The 23,171-nt window shown below is 43.8% G+C and overlaps 2 protein-coding genes across 2 annotated transcripts in view; one reads left to right on the top strand and one right to left on the bottom strand.

Annotated features, from left to right (window-relative positions):
• Window positions 1-13,967, bottom strand: part of LOC103363138 (RAS guanyl-releasing protein 1) — an 18,917-nt gene extending 4,950 nt beyond the window's left edge. The window contains exons 1-10 of the mRNA XM_008289758.1: window positions 13,772-13,967; window positions 13,029-13,204; window positions 6,452-6,557; window positions 4,285-4,347; window positions 4,074-4,205; window positions 2,250-2,403; window positions 1,884-2,057; window positions 986-1,102; window positions 520-795; window positions 19-99 (exon numbers count right to left, since the gene is read on the bottom strand). Of these exons, the coding sequence (XP_008287980.1) occupies window positions 19-99; window positions 520-795; window positions 986-1,102; window positions 1,884-2,057; window positions 2,250-2,403; window positions 4,074-4,205; window positions 4,285-4,347; window positions 6,452-6,557; window positions 13,029-13,204; window positions 13,772-13,905 (1,413 nt within the window). The 5' untranslated portion in view covers window positions 13,906-13,967. The remainder of the gene's footprint in view (window positions 1-18; window positions 100-519; window positions 796-985; window positions 1,103-1,883; window positions 2,058-2,249; window positions 2,404-4,073; window positions 4,206-4,284; window positions 4,348-6,451; window positions 6,558-13,028; window positions 13,205-13,771) is intronic.
• exd1 (exonuclease 3'-5' domain containing 1) lies at window positions 13,146-23,024 on the top strand. Its single transcript, XM_008289763.1, has 12 exons — window positions 13,146-13,229; window positions 16,512-16,659; window positions 16,822-16,918; window positions 17,084-17,154; window positions 17,233-17,303; window positions 17,381-17,467; window positions 17,550-17,654; window positions 17,739-17,819; window positions 17,936-18,079; window positions 18,166-18,357; window positions 19,132-19,615; window positions 22,927-23,024. Exons 2-12 carry the CDS (start codon window positions 16,530-16,532, stop codon window positions 23,022-23,024), a joined length of 1,560 nt encoding a protein of 519 aa, XP_008287985.1. The 5' UTR covers window positions 13,146-13,229; window positions 16,512-16,529.
• Window positions 23,025-23,171: the final 147 nt, after the last annotated feature.

The following is a 23,171-nucleotide window of genomic DNA, read 5'->3' as shown; positions in this document are numbered from 1 at the left end:
TCTGTTTCTATCACTCACTGGTGCTTTACAGTTCTTGGGTTCCCGTGCATAAGACAGTTCGTAAATCTCGTCCTCGGTGTAGTAAAGGTCCAAGGACAGCTGTAGGAACACGGAGAACACATATCAGCACACGGCAGGTGAACACAAAGGGCTCTCTGTACCGCCACGGCTCTCCTTGAAACATGTTGTGATGAGGGCAAATGTAGGTTGCGGGCTAACTATTATCTCTTCATGGGCATCTGTCGTTCAAGTATGATTAAAACGCCGCACACAGATCGCAACAATACAGCAATCTGAACTCACTCTCATTCACATTCAGTTTGTCACCCACACACTCATAGATCATAGACTCTCATCACACCCACACAAGCGCAGACAATCCACATGCTGGAACACACTCATTTGCATCTGTGTTTGTGTTGTTCGATACAACTTCGTGAATCACATGAAACCACAAAACAATTGGAAAAGAATCGATGCACAAAGTTGCGCTGAAAATAAAAAACAAGGTTGGCTAACCGTCAGCAGATGAACCAGGTCCTTGTTGGCGTCCAGCCTGGGCGGGATCTGCTGGAGCAGGATCAGCTCGTTTATATGGCTGTAAAGTGCCTGCAGCTTCTGGACGTTCACTTTGTTGTCCTCCACGTAGTCCGACATGGCCTCGTTGACCGAAATCAGGTCTTTGAGGTGGACGCCGAGGATGGGGATTTTAAAACCCGTGCACCTGTTGTAAGCTTGCCTGTAGTTGTCGTAGTTTCTGCAGGAGGACAGCAGGTCTGTCATCTCGTTCAGTACCTGGGGAGTGAACATTGTTGTAATGAATGACGTGGTTTGATCCCCGACTTTGATCCTGTGCGATCGGTTCTCCTTTAGCTGTACCTAACAACAGCACAGCTAACAACTTCATACCATTGTCCTATCACAAAGAAATTCTTCAGTCTACTTGTACTTTGAGGACAAAATCTTTGCTACGGTTCTCCTGTACCTTGGTGACCTCACTGGGTACGTGTGAGGTGGTGTCCTTCAGCCTGGAGATGGAGCTGTGACAGAGCCCCCCCACCACCGCCATTAGTGTGTTGTAGTTGTGCATAAGATGTAGACTCTGGTGAAAAGAAACACACACACATATCAGTCCACACACACACACATAAACACGCACAATTAAACTTGTTCCAGGTAGCCCTGGTTATATAATCCACAACACTGGCGTTACATAAGCCACTTATATTGTTGGCTTTTTCTTACTGCGCTCTGATATCTCACTCTTTTTTGGAAGTGCCTTTCCCTCTCTTTTCAGCTCTCTAATTCGTGCTGTCACTGGAGCATTATGGTGTGAAATTCTTTTCCACACCCGTGGGTTTTGAGGTTGACAGCAGCGAGCAGCAGCAGCAGCAGCAGTGAGCAGCAGACTGGTGCATTAGTGTTACAGTGCAAGAGGTCCTCCAGAGTACGAGCCTGTGTAACGGCTCCCTGAAGCCAGCGTATCACTTCTCAGCAGGCTGCACGCAGCTTCACACTGGAGTGGTTTTAACAAGCCGGGCCTGATCAGTGACTACACTCACGAGTCATTTCTGTCTTTTCCACTCTCATAAAACTCCTCAGCGCTTAAGTGTGTTTCACTCGACGACTCCATCAGTTAATAGTTTTCTATTGGTGAAATCTTTGGGTCGGCTAAAAGCTCTTCATCTGTGCTCTCTGTGAAGACGCATTATGCAGCTTTACAGCATCCATAGTCACACTGTCATTAGGTGGATAGGGCATGTGAACGGCAGCACGTAGATGGAAGGAAAGAGGAAATGTGTTGACTTCATTTTTATTTTTTTAAATTCTAAATTAGGAACAGAAACTATAAGAGTAGTAGTGGGAGCGGATTTAACCACTACCTGTGCCACGTGGATGAACTTTGTGAAAACCTCCGCTCTCAGCTGAGCGGTCGGCCGGCTCAGCACCATCAGCTGGACCCACTGGGAGATACCATTACACAGGGCGATGGAACGCTCCATCACGGGGATGTCCTTCATGCAGCAGCTGCGAATGTAATTTTGATAGTCTACGAACTGGCAGAGAGAGAGAGAGAGAGAGAGAGAAAGAGAGCAGAGAAAGGAGCATAAAGCGCTGCACGGAAACTGCAAGGCATTTCCTGCATGGAGGAAACACCAACCGGTTTGTGGTTCATATAGAAGTATATCAAATGAACAAAGTGCAAAACATGCACGCTCCGTTAGGTCGACGTGAGCGCGTCTACTCACTGATATTCTGCAGAACGATTTGAACTCCAGGAAGGTGAGATGCTCGGCCAACTCGATGGGCTCCAGGTGATCGAAGAGTAGAGACACCTTCCTCTTTTTACTGCTGTTAGCTTTAATCTTCTGGCTGGCCTTCCACGACCAGTCCCGCTCGTTTCTATACACGCCGAGAAGAAAGTAAAAGATAACTTCATAAATTAAAGCAATAAGCCCCAAGAGGCCATTATTAAAGGGACTGTAGAGCAGCTGAAGGCGCTCCAGGTTTGGAAACATCTAACAGGGCACACAGTCGCTGCTTCTTTCTGTCTTTTCCTGTTCTTCAGTTTCATTAAATTCATCATGTCTCCTCCCTTTTTCTTTTTTACGTAACTCTTCCATCCATCTTTTTGTCTGTGAAGATTCTCCAGGTCGCGGAATATCGAACCGCTAAAATGAGGGCATCTGGACGTGCTGCAGAAGCACAGCACTTAGATATCGCTTTCCCACCCAGCCAATCGAATTTCATGACAAAAATCTGGTATTTTGGAGCAATTTCTTGAAATGCTGACAAGATGAGTTCACAGGGTTTGAATGCGGCTCGGCCAATCGTAATCAAGGATCAGAGCTGTCGATTTTACAACCTTCTGTAGATTTTGGGGGGTCCGCCTTAACAGAGTATGATTTTAAGTTCCAGTCAAGATGCAAACATTTCCAAGCTGGAATAAGTCTGAATGTTTTCACATCACGTTTTCCAGATAACACAACAGTGCTGCCAATAATAATAATTCTAAAAATTATCTGTATTTTTAAGCCAATTTTTTAAAAGTCAACAATAACGAGGTTCCAGCTTCTTAAACGTGAATATTTTTTGATTTTTATAGTCTTCTGTGGAACTTAAAGTCTTTAGAACCAGACATGCAATACGGGTACTGAATGCACATTAGTCCATAGTCAGTACTATGTATCACATATATTTATTATTTGTACTATACTATACTATACAATTATATCATAACTACATTTTTAATTATTATTATACATGATATTGTACTCTGTACTTGCATATATTTATTACCTATAATAATTATTTATTTATATTATTTATATTTCTCATATATCCACAGTGTTCCTACCTCAACAGTGCAACATATTTATTCTACCGTTTGGCTAGCTGTACATACTTCCTACTGGCTCCTTTTGTAAACACATGTATATATTCTTATTTGTCTTTTATACTTACTTTATACCTACTTATTTTTATGCTTCTGCACCACTGGAGTTGTCTTTTAATTTTGCTGTACCTTGTGTATGATGACAATAAAAAGCATTCTATTCTATTATATTCTAATTAGGGTGTGGGAAATTATAATTCTCTAGGAATATATAGATTAAACAATGAGCTGATTATTTGGGCTGATTCTGTGATGAAAACTAAACTTAACCAGTGTTATATTATCAATGGACGAGCACAAATAACCCCGAAAGGTTTCAATCTGTTCACAGGATTCATGTTAATATTTCACAGTTAAACCTTGTACATCCAAAGTTGCAGCCTTTTCAGTTTTCTAACTGCGATTTCATTTAGAAATCCAATAACTGTTCAGCCAGAGCACCAGTCTGTTGTTTTACAGACCGGGCTAAGTGAATATTTGACGACTCCAGTGTGACACACAGTTGGATATGAAAAACAATGTTCGCTCTGACTTTACAGACGCCGTATAAACTCCTGTCCTCAGCTCAGAGGTCGTGTTCTTCTCCATCGTGACTGATTTCGGTGCTTTTCGCGATCGAAACAAACAACCAAGAGTCGTGTCTCAGCCGGCCAGCTGGTCAGAGATTAACACTTACATCCATTTGGTCTCTAGGAGCGAGCAGAGACGCTCCTGGCCCTGCTCTCTGATCAGATCACGGAACTCGTCCAGGCTGTCTGACAAGCTGTGGTCCAACCGGAACATCATCCAGAATTCCTGGATCCAGTGCCTGGAGGTTCGGAGACGACACCAGTGAGACCGACACGTAAAACTCACGAGTTAAATTCTGGTGTCTCTGTTGAACTGACCTGATGAGGTAGCAGATCCTCTGGCACTCTGTTGGCTGCTCGCTGTCCACGGCCGTTCTGAATGTGACGACTTTAGTCAAGGAGCTGATGACAATGACTGAACATAACCTGACTGAAATGTGATTTAATAGTCTTTAATAGGTTTGCTTTAGTCGCCCGGGACGTTCAGACGGTGGAGACTTTACACCTGAAAGTCCCCCTTTTTTCATAGGACATTTATTTTTACGCAAGTATGATTTAGCTTTTCAAATTAGCGGAGCGTTGCGTTACCTTTTCAGAAACTCAGATATCAAACGCAGTCACCGTGAACTCCTTATTATCGTCCATGCGTTGCCTCATGCAAATATTTGATGGCAAAGCGCAAGAATTCATCAATTAAGCGCGATGAGATGACTTGTTGTTGTAAATATGCGCTATACAAATAAAATTGAATTGAAAAAATTGAATTGAAAGCTGGGATTCACATCCGGAGTTAGAAGTGTTGGAGACATTTAGCTGATCTGGTTGGATTCAGGGTTCAACGACAACAAAATCCGCCATTTTGATAACCAATTAAATCATATTTTTAAGCAAAAAATGTCCAAAAATTCACTGCTTCTACCTCCTCACCAGTGTGTGTTTGCTGGTTTTGATTGTTAACTTCATATCAACACATTCAACAGACTGTTGATCCCGAGAATAACGTAGAACAAGCATCACAGCAAAACTCATTTCAGAAACGTTTCAAGTTCGGCGATACTTCTGTTTTAGTTTCGAACATCTGCTGATCTCCAACGCTGCTCACGACAGGTATGTTCTGAGTAAATAACCAACATATGGCGGACTCGGCTGCAGAGCTTCGTTCCTGCAAACGGCTCATTAATAAAAAAAAAAAACTACAGCAACTAAACTAAAAGGCAAACACAAGTGACATTTGGTTGATGTGGGAGGAGGCGACTGCATGAAGCAAAACTCTGATGAGCACCACTGAATGAATCATTCTGGCATACAGAGGTAAGCGAATAACAAAATGTACAAAGAAAACACAACAATCGGTGTCTGAAACGCTGCAGAACAACTGTTCATGTGCATTGTTTGGTGGTAGGACTCTAAAGATGCTTCAGTCGGTGCTGTCAGCCCACAAGAACATTATGATTATTATTCATTTCTGTGGTCACTCTGCTCTCATGAAAACGCTGCCCCTATGAATTTATATACAGTACGCACACAAAAGCACACAAAGGGCTTTTTTATAAATAGACTAACAGTATGGCTCTCGATTGCTAGAAATCGGCTTGAAGTGATGCACATAAAAAGGCTAATTGCGTCATGGGAGCAGAAGAAGTGCCCACGCAATCCCAAGGCCAGACTGTGGTGAAGATTGTTAATGGCCCCGGTGTCTCTTCCCTCATCCTAACCCACACACTGAATTTATTTGATGCATCCTTTTGGGTCTTGGGCTCAGAACGAGGGAGGGTTAAAAATAGCGCCAGGGGCCGCCGTGCGAGCTCTGACGTGGGTCCGTGCGAGCAGGGCCCTCTTTAAGCAGCCGAGGGTCTGTGTTTATATATAGTTGAAGAGGACTTGTATGTGAAAGAGGCAGAGGTAATTAACACCTGAAACCCCCAAGGCTGCTCGCCGGGCCCCGCCAGCTCCTCTGAGGGGGCTTTGTGACGCCACTGCTGTTTCCTGAATGGAAGGATAGATTATAGGCCCCCTCCACTCAAATCACAAGACATCACACACAGAAAAAAGAAGAAGCTTTTTTTAGGCATGAAGTAGGGAAAATGAAAGGCGCTGAATCAAACATTGCTGAATGCAGAGTGGTAATAGACTCCCCGTTATTGAATGAGTGAGACACAGGGCTCAGAGTGAAGCTGCACCAAAAAAATGCTTAAATGATATATTCGATGTGAAAGGTCCGCAGAGAGCGACAGTGGGAGTAAACACGAACTGCCACTTGCCTATCACATTCTACACTGACAGCTACAGGGCTGCATTGTGAGCCAAGTACGAGCTTGACTGTGCGTTGCTGTTGACAACCGAAACGAAGGGAGGACACAGCGGAGCCAGCGATCTGATCCCGTGTTCCATCCGCGGCTTCCAAATTGGCCGCTCGCATTGTTTGAATCACGGGGGCCGTGTTGTGAAAGCAGCCGCGGCTCGGAGACGGACTGGGGAAGGATATAGAGCGATGAGTTTGTCCAGCAGATCGCTGGAGGAGATGAGGAGACGGTGCATGGTGAGGGTGATGTTCAGCAGGTGGCTGCTCCCACGTACGCAACCGTCCGCGTCTGCAAAGCAAAATGCACAGAATCAGGAGCGGCGCAGAGTTACCAGAAAACTTGTTTCAGTGACATGAGAATTCCCCTGTCTGCGTTTCAGCGAGCCAGAATTAGCCACGACGCACCACGGTTGTGCTATTTTGGAGCTGGTTTAACGCCTCATTGAAGGTATCTGTGAGGTTGATGTCTGGCACATTTTATGGACAGATCCTTCAGAAAAAAAAACATCAGAAAATACATATAAATACAGCGCCCTCCAGCTAAAGATGTGTTCTTTAGCTTCTAGTAAATTCAGTTTTTTTCTAAATAATATAGGAACACAATGAAAAAAGAATTCAACCTTTAATTCAAGTGCATTTGTTCAGTGTGAAAAAAATCCCACATTAAAAAATAATTCCTTTACATCAAATCACGTGTGCCACAATTATCAGCACCCTTGACATAGACTGTATAAAAGATGGACGTAGCAACCGGCCCTGAAAAATGAAGCCAACCCGGAAGTGTCAAAAACCTACAGTATCACTACATCTGCTAGCTGCTGGCTCCAAAAAGCCCTGGCTCCCATAGACTTGAACTGGAAAAGAAGTGATCACAGATCACCAAATACTGCATTCCTCCAGCTCAGGATTTTTTTCTTATTAGTTTTCATGGTCAAGTCCAGAGATCAGGTGGCCAATCTGAAAATAAATCAATACTGAATTTTTTAAAAAATCGTAAACATTTTGCGGGGCAAGGGGCGTGGCTGGCTTGATTGACAGTCGGCAGAGACCATACAGATGAAGCGAGCAGAAGGCGGTAAATGTGGGCGGGGCAGAGAGGGCCCGCCTCTCAATCTGTCTGACCAATCGCTGCTCCTATGGCTCCGCCCCGCTCCGACAATTTTTGCGTCACTGGCTCCAAAAATCCAAGATGTCAACCAGGAAGTAGCAAAACCCTGGCTTCATGTTCTCAGTGCAGAAACCAACGGGTGACGTCACGGTAGCTACGTCCATCTTTTATACAGTCTATGGGATCAACCAATCATTTAAATCATGTTTTTAAGCAAAATATCACTGCTTCTAACTCCTCACCATTATGTATTTGCTGGTTTTGATTGTTAACTTCATATCAACACATTCAACGACTGGTGAGGTCGGCAGCCGTCCTACCTGCTCTTGGACTGTACTGCACTGCACACTGGCACCTTTAAATATTTTGCACCTTGTACAGCGCATGCTACATGTTCCATTTGCTTTATTTGATTTGATTTGATTTGATTTATCTATGTATATACATTTTTCTTGAACACTTCACTACCTTATTTTATTTTATTATATTATATTTTCACCTTTAATTGCAACTGGATGCAGGTACGAAGCACATTTCACTGCACATTGTACTGTGTGTAATTATGTATGTGACGAATAAAAGTTTATCTTGTCTCATCTTACTTTATCCTGTTGATCCCGAGAATAAAGCAAGTCTCAGTTTTGCAATTAATGTCATTTAAAAAAGAAAAAAAAAGGAAAGTTAAAGACATATTTTTTCAATAAAAATTGTGCTTTTATCTCAATCCGCATTACTTCTTATAAGCTTATTTTCCAACCTTTGAAGCTGCTATCAGTTAACTTCTTATCAGAAATTTCAAGTAAAACATATCTGTGCTTATAACTCTATGATAAAACCAACTGGGGTTGTGGTTAGAGTTTCCTATGTAGTGATCACATGCACACTTCTTCACTAAACTGTTTTATGTTGTATAATAGAACATAAATAGAATTCTTTTTTAAAGTAAAGGCATTTTGTTATGGAATCATGTATTGCATTTCTGACTTTAAACATCATCCAACCTTATAAAGAACCGTATTAAGGCTTATTAACATGAAGAACTCCATCCAACACCCCCCTGATGATAACGTGTGACACTAAAAACAAGGACCCATGGCGCACATTAACTCATATCTCCATCTTTTAAAACTGAAGGTGCTTTTAGGTGCTTTTGAGTCCCCCAGGACCCCGATGCAGTGATCGTTTTTTAAAAAGTACTAATTCAAACAGAAGCAGAAAACAATGGTTTGAAGTCATTGGGAACAAAATGACTGAAAAAGACACGAAAATCTGGAAAAAAGGAGCAAAGCAGCTGTGAGATACAACTGAAAGTGTAGAACTAGGGTTCAACTGGTGAACCAGTGGGTAGAACTAGGGTTCAATTTGAGCCGAGGGACATATTTCATGGTGGATTTATTGATTAAAAAATAGGCAGATTAATAGATAATGAAAGTGATAATTAGAAGGAACGTCCATTTTCGTCCTTAACTTTGTGTTCTTAGTATCCTCGTGTTCTTCTATGGCGTCTACACCTCGCCTCTTTCATTTAGATCTTTGTTTTTATGCTTATCTTACTGCCACTTTGCTGCTGAGACGTTTCTATTCTATTCTATTAGGACCATTTCCAGCCAGGCTCCATCCCCACTTCCATGCTGTAAATAAACCTTATGCAGGCTCCATATGAGATGTTTTTCTAACCTTGGATCACAAAGCAAATTCATCAAAGCGTACATTAAGCACATTAACTCTCTTTTAGCTGAAAACAGAACCAACCTCAAGCCTCATCTTGAAAACCGTAACTCAGATAATTCCACCAGTCACTGGGAACCAGAGGCTTGGGTTAACCAAGTGAAACACCGACAGATGCACACACACTGTTAGTCATACGGTCCGCCGACCCCGTGCCTGAAGATTTACCTTTTCCTCTGATTGTGTGAACCTCTGCGGCTTGCTTCTCTCACTACCTTTTTCGCTTCCTTTTTCCTTGCATGTATCTGACTTCCTCTCTTTGTGACCGGACCACCTTTTTTCTTATCGTGGTCGTCTGGCTTCACACTACAAACTGACATCTTGAGGGTTTTCTTTTTGCAAAATTAGATTACGTGTGTACAAAACATTGCATAACGTCGCCGCGGACGGGATCTGACCTGTAATTGCTAAAAAAAAAAAACGGCATTTTTCCTTAAACAAAGCGGCGACACCACTTATCTCCTGCGAAACTTCAAACCGCGGCAGTGAATTAGCGGTCGGCCTAAAGAGGAAGAGCGTTTAATTGCAGCTTTGAACGAATTATTTATGTACTGTGGGACATTGTTCATATCCTCCTTCCACAGGCTGCAGAGGACGAACGCAACATTCGCGAGTTCTCCGGCAGAATATCGTTTCCCTTTAAGCCTCGCCGGTATCTTGACACCATCAAGGACACCAGGCGTCTGAGGACCCACTTTTAAACCGTATCACCTTGGAAATACCTCGGACGCCATGGCAACATGTTTTCTAATCTTTGTTATCTGTAAGCAACTTGCCACTCCTGCTGCAGCTGACTAATCCAGCTCTCATATCCTGCACGGGGTGTGTTTCTGTTTGTAGCACGCAGCCTCCAGCCTCCGTGTAAACCCAGCGAATGTTAATGACCTCACCGGCCCAGTCATTAGCAGAGCAAAAGAGACAAGTGAAACGGTGTCTTGTTTTCAAGATGATACGTGCGTGATAAAAATAGCAAAGCATTTGGCGCAGTTTAAAAATATGATCACCTCTTCTTGGCATTTATAGAAACCGCAGTTATTATAATCTTCTTTCAATAGAATTATCAGGTCACGCTCGTGTCGTGAATCAGACCTACAGTACAGGAAGTCGTGACTCTTCGTCAGGTAAACAATTGCTCCATCCTTTTTTTTTTTTTTTTTCACAACTTTCCAACCACTAAACCCTCCCAGTGCAGGGTTAATTGCAGGAGGAAATCCCCTCCGGACTGTCTGTTAGTGACTGGAAAATTAGGAAAGCTGCCGCCCGCTACCACGATACTGGACGGTGATGAACAGCGCCGAGGGCACGGCAGAGCCTGGCCTAGTTTTAAGGTTATCTTCAACATTCATCAGCCGCTCCGAACCCACGCGTCACTTTTCCTTGTTTTGACAGAGCCTATCAGATCGGATGGTCCCTTTGTTTGAGAGGAATCCGAGTCAGATGATGGTTATCTCGGTACTAGTTAACAAGAGAACAAAGAAGTTGAAACAGGTAAAATGGATCAATAAAAGTCAACAAGATGTGGATGGATGGATGGATGGATAAGCTGTTTAAACAGATAGCTAAGATAAAAAACTGATAAATGAAAGTAAAAGTAGTAATGGATGCATCTACAAAATAGCTAAACGCAATGAACCAACAAAACATGTTTGAAATAGCTGAAGTAATGGATTAATTACAAAATAGCTAGCTTGAAGTAAAAGGATAAATGGCTAAGATATTTACCCTGAAGTAAAGATTAAATAACTAAAATAGCTAGCTTAAAGTCACAGATAAATAGCTAAATAAATAGCCTCAAATACTGGATAAAGTGCTAAAATATTTAGCTTACAGTAACAGATAAATGCCTAAAAATGACTAAATTTTCAGCTTAAAGTGACAGATAAATAGCAAAACATAAACAAACAAACAAACAAATAAATAAAATTAGCCTAAAGTAATGGATAAACTGCTAAAATATTCAGCCTAAAGTACTGGACAAATGGCTAAAATAGTTAGCTTACAGTAATAGATAAATGGCTAAGATATTTAGCTTAAAGTAATGGATAAATGGCTAAAATAGTTGGTTAAAGTAATGGATAAATGGCTAAGATATTTAGTCTGAAGTAAAGGATAAATAGCTAAACTAGCTAGCTTAATGTAACAGATAAATGACTAAGATATTTAGCTTAACATAATAGACAAAAGCTAGGCTAATAGTTAGCCTAAAATAACAGCTCAATGGCTAAAATAGTTAGCCTGAAGTAATGACTAATTGGGCAAAATAATTATCTTATGGATAAATGATTTTCCTTGCTACAAGTCCATGGTTAAAGCAGTTAGTATAAACTTACGGATAAATGATTAAAACAGTTTAAATTAGTGGATAAAGGGTTAAAACAGTCAGATGGAAGTAGTGACTTCATAGTTGTAAAGTCCAGCTTCTGCAATTCCATATGCTAGTTCTACATACATAATATATCGCAACTTCAACTATTATATTCAACTTCTATTCGTTAATTAGTGTTTGAACAGATTAAAAAGAACACATCTGCAGCATAACACTTCACTAAAGACGTACGAAAGTCGACTGTGTGTTTAATGAAAGGTGGTCAATGGCCTCCTGTCAGACCAGCAGAGCTCATCATCCACATTTAAAGGCAATTAAAACACATTTAACACAAATTAAACGTAACTTGTACGACTATATAACAACGCGGGGCATGTCCTGGGCAGCCTGGTGCAGTGTGGTCTGGAGAGAGTGATGATGTCAACAGCTATTGATCCACACCTCACAGCGCTCTGCATTTCAAAGGTTGGCCAGCATCTGAGGACTACTGTTTGGGGAGCTGACCTTTCAGCTCAGCCGGGCTTGAAGCTGCCATCAGGTAATCCTTCAAATAGCTCTTACGTGCGCTCTCACATTTGAAAAGGTGGCAGGACTCGCAGGACCCTTAGGGGTTCACCTGTGATGTGGGCCGGGGAGGAGCGGGGCCATTTTATCAAGGAAAACCCCCCGATCGCAACCCACCGCCGTGTTTACAGGGAGGCAGCGTCTGGTCGCATGTGCGTGGGGTTCTCGTGTTTTGCATAGTGACACCGACTTTCATTTTTTTAAGCAGCAGCGTGTTGGCACCGCACCAGGGTTCCTTCACTCGTCCTTCTGATTAATTCTGTTTCCCTTCGTGAATGTAAAATGAGAGGCAGGCTGTCATTAGCGGCCGCTGCTACCTCTCCACAGATAAATGTAGTTATGGGATGTCATTTTCTGTGCAGCCCCATTGTAACACTTCTCCACTTGCTCTTGCTGCATTTGCGTAACCAGGCAACGGCAATTTGAAAGCTTGTCTCTTCAGAGACGCAATCACCATAACTCTGAGAGCACTCCAGACAACTTGATGGAGCCAATGATCTTTGCTTGATTGATCCAACTGCAGCCTACACAATAACGGCTGTGCTTTTTTTTTTTCTCCCCCTCTATTCAAATAAACACTCCAAATACAGAATCTTGTGAAATATTAAAACCAGAAAAATGAGCCATTATGTAAAATTTGTAATCATGAATATTTTTTTTGTTCAAGGTTCACGTGATGGAAAAACACCAAAATCCGAGCACCGATAGGAGGGATTTCATCTTCAAACCACAACATCCTACACACAGCAAACACGCATTCAGCCAAGTTAAGACAAAGCATTTCACTCGAAAACCCAAAACACACCCCCCTCTGTTGTTAGAGGCCTGTCCCAACTTGTTGAGTGTCGCAACAATTCCAGGGAGAGTGGTGGGAAAAACAAAACTCATCCTGAGCTACAACAGCGCGTGATCTCACCGAAACCAAGGAGCAGATACGGTCGTTCTACATCTGTGTTGCACCACCTAAAAGCACCTGTGGTTTTGTCAGTGTAAGAAGTCAACAGCAGCGTGGCGGCAGGTCAGCCTGGTCTTACCGAACAGCTGCAGACAGGCCTGGATGAGCTCCTCCCAGCTTGCCCCCTTGGTTAGGTGACCCAGAGACATTACTGGTTTCCCCGAGGCGGTCTGGGCCGGACTGGGTTTGTGGAACCTGTGAGGGCGGCCCGGAGGAGACACTCTAGACCTGGAGGTGCATCCTGGCGTGACTCTCCTTGAGAAACACCAACACAAGAAGAGTGAGGGGGAGGTGGAGGAGGAGGGGGAGGGCCGGGGCAGGAGGGCTGGCTGTAATGAAAGTGTGCCTTTCTCTGTTTGCTTTGAAGATAATCTGAGTGTGACTGGAGATATTAAAGTATGATTTTTAGGAGAGCAGAGATTAACGGGCCACGTATATAACACGATTGTTCTGACGGCCACAGAGACTGGAGCTGGGTCAGAACGCCCCATATGATTCTCATTGTTCTCATTTCCTTCCTTTAATTTAGGGAAATACCGGTTGATTGCGGACATCCAGTTTAACCTGTTGAGTGACCACTAAACAACAACAAAAAAAAAGGAGGATTAGCTGAAGGCATGTGCAGGTTAGGTGGAGCAGGTCACAGAGTAAACATCCACGCGCGTCTGTGCGTAAAAGAGACTTTTTTGGCACAAATTCAGACACACCTGTTTAAGAACTAACACAACTTACATTTTTATTTGTATTTTTTTAAACACACACCAAACCCAATCTAGAAACTGCTCAGAGAGAAAGAAAGAAAGAAAGATTATCTCGACTTACGCATCGTCTTTTCCCTTTTCGTCCGGCGCCACACTTTCGTTCTGGTTTTCCTTTGACTGGCATCCCATGGCGAGGTACTGGGCGACGAGCGGCTGAACTAGGCTGTCCATCTGCGTTCTCCTCGATGGGAGCATTTCATCGCTGTGCTCGGCTCGGTGCGCCTCCGCCGCGGTCTCAGCAGCATTGTGCTGACTCGTCAATGAACGTTACACAATTAAGATTCACCCAGCTCGTCTGTGAGTGGGCGGCCGCGCTGCTGTCGGGCTTGTCACTCACACAGAGTGGGCTCCGCGCCTCGCCACTCATCATGACGCGCGTCTCAAGTCGTGCTCAGGTTTTTTATTCTTTACAACTTTAATCAAAAGGAGGGTGGGGAGGGTGGGGGATCAGCCGGAGGTCGGCCAAGTCTCTCGAGATGATGTGAGGAGACAAAAAAAAAAAAAAAAACGAGGATCACTTCACACCATCATCTCGCTCATTTGACTCTGTAACAGGCATTAATGATTGAATCAGTCACTTTCCAACGCTGCTGCCCTAAATTAAATAAAAACTCATTCACATAAAGTCTGGATCCATGCCTCCTCCTGGGAGAGCTGGACATAACTGTGGATCATCAGTGTGGATGTGATTCCCCCTGCTTTGGTTTCTGCTACAACTCTTTGTTTGTGCAGAACAGGAAAGGGTGGATCTTCCTTTGTAAGATAACGGTGGTTGCAGGTTCCATTATGTGTGTCTCAGGGAGAAAGTTATTGTGCCGTAGCTGCTCCAGAGATGTGGTTTAGTGAAGTCTGAGGAGTCTTTCATCCAAAAGAGGATTCATGTAAAATGCTCACGTTACTTCATAAACTTTACTCACGATTGCTGAACTTTTGAACGCCGCCATCACCTTAAAACTGATGTTTCCTGGTGCAGAAAAGGGTGAAAAACACAACAGAGTTAGTCACTGAAACAAGAACGAAGTCGTGTGTGTTCACATTACAGTTTCATCTTCTTTAGATCTGCTAGAAGATCTGATAAACCAATGTCCTGATCTAATCACAGCTTTCCTTCGACCACAAAACATCCAATTTCTGCAAAAACAAAACTTAAGTTAGTCACATCAACACTGGAGCTTTCCACTTTTATACTTCACTTCAAGGGGGCATAACCTCAGGAGAACCAAAACACACCAATGATACAGGCTGTGATAAGAATCTGCTGCACCCCAGAACATCCTCCCTTCGGTTTAGGCGGCACCGTGCACGCTGCCTAGTACCCACGACCAGCAGCTTCATGTGTTGCCACGGGGCAGAGGGAAGTCAGGAGAACCTGTGTATTAGCAGCTGGCTATTTGTGATAAGATAAGCACGTCTGTAGCCTTTTTCTGAGTCACTGCTGTTATCAGACCACACAGCGATGCCTTAAGCCTGCCCCCATGTGGCTGAAGGCACAGCAAAAAATCTGATTCCTTACAGGGTTTTTTTTTTTTCTGTTTTATTATGATATTGAGCTGAGGGCTTCTTGTGGAAATGTACCACTTAGATTGTAATATTACACAGTATGTATTGGTGTAAAAGAAAGTGGCCCACACTGCATTACATCATTCTGAGTCTCCACAGCGAACTGATGAGGAAAATTAAAGGGTAGATTTCCAGACATGTGGCGCATATTTCTACTTAAGGAGGAGGAGCACTGCTTCTAATATTATATGATCAGCTTGGGTGGATGATGTTTCTGCTGGTGATCGTGCATGCAGATGGAAAATTAGCAAAAAGAGAATAGCTGTGGGTGGCGTTTAAAGGTGTCACCTTCATGCACTGTGGTGATTTTATTCTCATGATCTTTACATAAATAGTGGCCACTGCTGCAGCTGAGACTAGTCTTTAAAAAAAAAAAAGTTGCAGTGAAGGATTTACTGCTAAATCATCTCAGACCATATCAGTGATGAATGCATGCACACACTGTACAATGTGATGTTAATGGCAATAAAAGGCTTCAGAGATGGAAAATTACCAGACTTTTTCAGATTCAAGAGTCAAAGACCTTGGAACTAACTGCAGCTGGCTCGATACTCGAGCCGTGGTCACCCCCTGGTGGATGTATCGAGCTATCTGCTGCTGCTTTCCTGGGAACACGCTGGCCTTGTGCAGATCCTGTGAATTAGCCGCAGCAGTCTTTATAGGAACACATCGATCATCCGGCGGTGCGTTAATGAGCAGAGGGTACTTACTGCCTGTTGTTTCCATCACGGGCTTCACACTCAGCAGAAGTTGGAAAAGTTAGTGCAAAGCTGAGCAGCGACCCACTGGAAAGTAAAATAAGTTAGATTCCGCCTTTAAAAACGTGGATTTTGTCCACATTTGGGGGTTTTTAAGCTTTAAAAAGAAGCAAAAAAAAAAGTCGGAAATTTCACCTTCTTCACACAGTTAGCTTTACATGTAGAAGGAATCACTAATATCATAAGAGTTTTAAAAGGTAATATAAACTTATATGATGTTATGTCACGTAGTTCAAATACATTTTACGTTCTTCGCTGTTTTATTAGTCTTATTCTGACCGTGTTTGCCACAAAAGTTAAAATTAACGACGAGCTTTTGAACGCAACATCGAACTCTTTGAGCTAACGGTGAAGTCGCGCGCTAACAGCACAGCTAGCTAATGTTAGCTAAGTTGTTAGCCTAGCTACTGTTGAGACGGAAGAAAAGCAGCGTGAAGCCCGATATTACTGAGCTAAAACTGTTTTTTTATTCGCTTGAAACAGCTCCTACCTGACTTTAAGATGGTCGTGGATGACCTTCAGTTCATGTCCGTCCTGAAGGGAAAACGCATCAAACTGACCCTGAAGACCGCGTCGTACTTCGGGGTGGTCCAGCGCATCAACCCCAACAAGACCTTGGTGTTAGCAGACGGTTAGCAAGTTTGTTTGTTTTTTTTTTGTTGTTTTTTTTTTATTAAACGTATATCTTATTTATTCTGTATTTTTGCAGTTCAGTATATCAAAATAAATCGGACCAAGTCATTTGTTTTGTCTGAAGGCCTTTGCTAATCGTGTGTAACGTTTGTTTTTGCAGTAAGCAGCAGTAATGGCTGCAAGTTGCCCGGAACAAAAATCTTCTTTGGACACGAGATCCTGAATGGTGAGTTCACATGTGAAGACGTCAGAGTATTGTTTTGGTCAGGTTTGATGTCTGACGTGATGTTTGTATGTTTAACAGTGGAATTCACCAAAGAAGCAAACAGCCATCATGGGTAAGTAGAACATATTGTTGATAACTCTGTGCTGGGTCAGACTTGGACATAAACTGTAAGATCCGATGTGCTGCACAGAAACAGTCCTCAGCACAAAGTGGAAGAACACCTCAAAGTGGAAAGGTTTCAGCCATACAAGAAGATGATCACATTGGGTGAGTTAGTAGCACATAAATGAAAAAATGCTGTTTTGCTGGAGAAACTGTTTCACTTGGGTTCTTTTTTCAATGCAGATGATGAAGATGAAGACGAGTTTATCGACTTTGTCGTCATCGATGAGTTTCATGAGAAGTTTGGACCTGCTGTGAGTTGATTTAACGTTTGCTCTCTGTTGCATAACTCACATAGATGCCCTGTATGTATAAGTACAGTATCCTTTAGGTGATGCACATCAAGAAGCAGCACGTAATCGGCGTGGCCGCTGAAGGGGTCGAGGTGTTTAAGAGTGGAAGACTGTGTTGGCTACAGGTGAGACGATCCGATTTTATCATTTTGTTTTTTGAGTCCGTACTTCCGGCTTTTGATCCTCACTTGACCTTCGTTCAACTAGATTGCCACTAAAAACAAGGTGTACCTGTTTGATATCCTCCTGCTCGGAGCCCGAGCCTTTAAGAATGGGCTCTCCATGATCCTGGAGAGTAAGCACATCCTAAAGGTGAGCGGTGGGAACACATCCAAAATAATCACAGTGATGATTGTTATGACTATGGCATCTACACTGATTTTACATTTGGTGCAGGTCATTCATGACTGCAGAGCCATTGGTGGATGTTTGATTACTCAGTTTGGAGTGAAACTAGCCAACATCTTTGACACTCAGGTACATGTGTTAGTATCTAGAAGTCCACATCACTCCAATCTTTTTGCCTTTTACATTTCTCTTACTTAAGTTTAGCTGAGTGTATTCATTTCCTGTTTTTATTTCGATGCTTTCAGGTGGCAGATGTCATGTGCTTCTACTCAGAGACTGGAGGCTTCCTTCCAGACAGAGTCAGTACTCTCCAGGCGGTGGTGAATCTCCATCTGAAGGTGCCCTCCTCCCAGCTCTCCTCTCTTCAGATAAAGTCACAGCTCACCAAGGTGCAGCACACAGCGGGACTGTGGGAGGATGGTTTTATAGACTGTATGTCTGGTTTCCAGGTTTATCTGTGTGTGTGTTTCTACAGGAAGAGAGGGAGATGTGGTACAAGCGGCCTTGCCCCGTATCCCTGCTGAAGGTTTTGGCTCTGTCAGTGATCCATCTGCAGCCGCTCAGACTGGTGCTGCTGGACACGCTCATGAGTGACTACATGGCTTTGGTGGATTCCTACCTCAGCAGCAGCCACTATGAACCTGATGAACTGGAGCACGTCAACATGGTCGGTGATACAAAACCAAGTGGTTCTTCTTCTTAAAAATCCATTTTGAATCAATTTCTGTGCTCTAATGAAAAAAATCTGTCATTATGACAGAAATGTGCCCATTTCCAGAATGAAGTCATCAATCTTAGATTGCACATTTTGGCACAATTTGTCTCTGGTAGATAAATACATATGGTGCTGCCGTTAATAAATTAAAAGACTATGTTGTTTTTTTCATTTTTAACTTTGTTCCTGTCACTATATGCACCATAATGAAACAAGTACAAGCAAAACAATATCTCAGATTTTCTGCCTGTGACAACTAAATATATGTCTTCCTTTCTGCTGGAGAAGTTCACGAGCCTCACATCGGTCTTACTTTTTATGAAGAGCTTCACACGGTGCCTGAATATTCATGCAGAAAGATTTAAATGACTAATGGAATATATTATGAAAAGGTTAAAAAAAAAACATTTGCTAGTAAGAAATATTTGAATTTTCTTTTTCTCAACCTTAATCTTCTGAAAAATGCTTTTAATTCAAACCCTGCATTCCTCGTTTACACCAGAGTAACTGTATTCGTGCACAGGTCGAAGATTTGATGGGTTTAAAAACTGCTTTGGTGTGTTGCTTTTATATGAAAAACAAAAACTGATAAAGCTAATTTAAGTACTCTAATGGTTCCGTTTTGGTCAGCATCTCAGGACTGAATCGATCTGTTATGTGCAGTCAGTAATGCACAAGCATCCAGGTGAGCAGACAAACCTTTCATTTACCTGCCTGCATCCACAGGAAAGTGCTCTGGAGTTACCCACAGAGCTCAGGCAGCTGGATCAAATGCGTCGTGAGCGGCGGGAGTGGGCTGCCGGCCACTTCCCTGTCACAGAACAGGGCCTGCTGGCTCGCTTCAACCCCCAACCTCCGTCTTCATCCCAGACCTCACCAGCTGCAGAGGACCATAGCGAGACACAACCAGACTCCCTGGAACCTGCAACTGTGAAATCACCTTCATCCCCACAAATGGACCTTGTTGTTAACCAACCACCGACGAGCCCCTCCAGAGTCGTGGATGTCCGTTCTTCTCCCAACCTGCCAGTCCAGCCTCTGGTCCCGACGACTCTGCAAGACCTCCAGAAACCAAAGTGTGCAAGTGAGGACAGAGGATGCACAAAGGCACTGATGGATATGATGGGTATAGGAAGGCCTTTTGGGAAAGAGTCATGCAGCCCAACCTTACCTGCTTTAGGAAGAGGCTTCCTTCTCCAGATACCGTCAGGTCAGATGCCTTAGAACAGGGGCGTCGAACTCCGGTCCTCGAGGGCCACAATCCTGCATGTTTCAGATGTGTCCCTCTTCCAACACACCTGATTCAAATGATCAGCTCCTCACCAAGCTCTGCAGAAGCCTGATAACGATCCGATCATTTGAATCAGGTGTGTTGGAAGAGGGAAACATCTAAAACTTGCAGGATTGCGGCCCTCGAGGACCACAGTTCGACACCCCTGCCTTAGAATGTTTGCTTTCATGTTTTGGTATTTCCTCGAGTGACCAGTAGAGGGCAGTAAATATTCTGTTTTTGTAAAGGTTTGTTTGATGTCAGGTGTTTCCTCAAAGTCATTTATGTTCAGGGGAGAAAAAAAAGAAAAGATTTTGTTGTTTGAATACACAGTGTTTGTGCTGTTTGTTATAAAAGGCATTCCTGTCTGTTCCTGTATGTGTGTGTTGTGTTTTGATTAAGTGGTGATTGATTGCATTTTTAACAGTAATTGAAAAGGAGTAATTGGCTCAGATCCTTCGTTTTTTAAAAATCCAAATGTATAATCTTTATCATGCACTGGGTTGTGATAGGATGTCGCAACGTCTCAAAGAGCCAAGATTTAATAGCTTTGGCTGGTGGGACACAAACTACAACCAAAAACAGCACAGCATACATAAATCGTAATGTGCTAAGCTAAGCGTGATTGATTGCCCGTACAGCTTGGCTTCTGTGTCGCAGTTAATTGATTGTGAAAAGCTGAGACGGGCATTGATGGATCTGCCGTTAATTGAGCAAAAACATTGCTAGCCGACACTTCTTTTGATTACTGATGACCAAAAAAAAACCAGCACAGACTTGGCTCAGGCTGAACGGTGATACCGGCTCTCTGCAGCGGTTCAGATGTGCCTGATCACAGGTGGCCAGCACCTGCCACGTGCTACAAAAGCCCATCTTATCCAATTAATTTGCTGCTTGAGGTGCCATGCAGATTTTTGCAGAGGAGCTACACAGCCATGTTTTTTTTTTTTTCTTTTTTCCTGGATCGTCACCGGTGGTGTGTGAGATCAAAACAAGGCCTGGACACAACAGCAGGGCATTGCTGCAGCCTGCAGTGCAAACGGGCCCCCCCTGTATTCATCCAATCTTATTGCTATGGTTATCTACATGCAGAGGCTCGGGCCCTTTTCCAGAGCTTTCTAATTGAAAGCATGAAACAGATAATGTAGGATTTTAATTAACTGGGAGGCAGCCCGACACAAAGCCTCGCATCTCTCTTAGCAACCAGCTCCTCCTCAGCTTCTGCTGAACACAAGCAGGGTGGATCCTCCCCATATGCCTCCGTTAACCCTTTGAGACGCTGCTCGGCCTGTACGTCGGTGGGTTTAGGAGGGGGACAAACAGGTTTAACGTTTCATCTTAATGCAGATTCACTTGATGTTATCTTTGAGCTAATGCACTTAAAACTTACAATGCTTTCCCACAGCAAGAGAGCACAGGGGATTCATTACGCTCTACAGAATGGGAGCGTGTTCTTTTTTTTTTTTAAATATATATATATATATATATATATATATATCTCAACAGCAAAGTTGTGAGGGAGGGGGGGCGGATACAGGTCTCTGTGGGGCCATGGAGGACAGGCTCCTGTCAGTGACCACCAGATTGGAGCTCTTTTTTTAGAGGACCTTGCATTTCCTCTCCGTCACAATAATGCCTTATGTGCAGCACTTCCTGTTTCTCAGGCCTGGGAGGAAGGAACAGCGCGCTTGTCACACGGTAGTCACCGTTTCCTCCCTCCCCCTCCCTCGCCTCACTCCCCCTCTATACCTCCCCCCCCCAAACTTCAGACAGTGTTGTGTCCTTCGGAGGGGAAAGATGGCTGCACCTTCAGCATCACAGCAGGATGCGGCCCGGCTATTTTTAGGGCTCGAGTCGGAAAGGTAGCGCTCAGACATAAACACAAACTTTAGGATGTCCAGCTGTGTTGATTTAGCATCCGAAAATGGAGGTTCAAGCGCGCGGGGGCCAGTTGTTGTTTTGACTGAGCAGCCAGAGGGCCTTGAAGGTGTAATAGTTCGCCCACAAACGACGATTAAAAGTCTCACACAAAATCAATGGAGAGGTGTCCCCCCCTTTATTGAAACGCAGAGCATCAACTGGCAAGAAAACCTCCCCAAGCACGTGCCAGACTGCATTATTGATCGCCTGAGCTCGTGGCACCCCTGTGACAGCACCCAAAACAAAGGTGTTGCATCCCCCCAACCTCCTCCTTCCTAACAGCTCCAGAGAGCAGGCCGGTGCTCCTAGGCAACCCTCCCTCCCTCCTCTTGATCAGTGTTAGGCTACAGATTTGTTCATAATTAATAGGCTGGCGTTAATTATTAAAAACGGAGGGATAATTTACTGAAAACCTCTCCCTTTAAATGGCACCTCGTTAGGATCGCCGCGTTGTCAGCCGGTTTGCCTTCCTAAGCACGTCATTAAAATTCATTCGCACGCTCAGATCACGGCACGTTTCTCCGTCGGTGCTGAGGACGGGGAAAGAGTTCGGACCACTGGGTCGTCAATAACCAAACTGTTTGTGAGCTTTTCCCTCCAGCGACTGATTCCTGCCACGGAGACAGTTCTGGGTTGTTTCCTCCGGGGAGGACTGAGGTGGCAGACTTGGCCAGAAGTGACCCGTTTGATTGGCTTGTTGTAAAGAACACGATCTGTTGGTCGTACCTGAGTAGTGTGGTACAAAGACGCAGGCTGACGGGCAGTGCCACAACTGTGCCACAACAAATTAGATGTATGTCAACAAAATAATCTCAATTTCATTATTCATGTAACCACATGTAATCCCCTTTGTAGTTATAGGGAGGGAGGAATATAATCGGATATCAGGTTCCACTACGCCACTGAACTGTATCCGTGCAGTCAATCTTCCATCTGTTAGGAAAAACCTATTGTTGAATCCACTCCCCCCCCTCCTCCCCTCCGTCGCCTCCCACCAACCACCACCACCACCACCTCTCTACCCCCCTTTCCTTTTTCTCATGTTACAAAGTGACCCTCTTTTGCTCTCCCCAGGTCATATTCAACGGGAGAATTAATATTTAACGTGAGAAAGGCCGACCTGTCCAGATGGCCTCTCAAGTACAGCAAAAATGGGAACAAAACACAGCATCAATATTTCAGCCGGCCTCACTAACGGTATGCATGTATCCCCGCAGTCAGGAAGCCTCGCTCAGGAAGACCCCTCGGTACGCACGCATTCATCTCAAACGCACGCAGATGCAAGGCACACAATGCACATCTTTATGAACTGCTGTGCCGTGTTTACTCAGGCAGCGTGGAGCATCGGGACCTGGAGGGCCTCTCACAAGGAGTCGGCCATATTGTGACCTTCAGCTGGGACAGACGAGAGCGGGCCGAGGATGAGTGACGGGTGACGGAGGAGACGGGAATGCGGTCGATGCAGAAAAAGCACGACTGAGGAATGTTAGAGGCTGTCTGTCATCAGAGGCTGTCTGTCTGTGGATGCTGCAGAGACCTTCATGCGCACTAGGATCCCGTCCCACATGTCATGTTG

This window comes from Stegastes partitus, unplaced genomic scaffold (assembly GCF_000690725.1).
Source record: "Stegastes partitus isolate 25-593 unplaced genomic scaffold, Stegastes_partitus-1.0.2 Scaffold634, whole genome shotgun sequence".
Classification (NCBI taxonomy): domain Eukaryota; kingdom Metazoa; phylum Chordata; class Actinopteri; family Pomacentridae; genus Stegastes; species Stegastes partitus.
The sequence above is the reverse complement of the archived record's forward strand: the minus strand, read 5'-3'. Positions and strand labels throughout refer to the sequence as shown.

Coding starts and splice junctions, on each gene's coding strand:
- exd1 (XM_008289763.1), top strand. CDS start 16,530: ATGGTCGTGGATGACCTTCAGTTCATGTCCGTCCTGAAGGGAAAACGC. Junction 17,468..17,549: donor GAAGACTGTGTTGGCTACAG/GTGAGACGATCC, acceptor TCGTTCAACTAG/ATTGCCACTAAAAACAAGGT. Junction 18,358..19,131: donor AACTGGAGCACGTCAACATG/GTCGGTGATACA, acceptor CTGCATCCACAG/GAAAGTGCTCTGGAGTTACC.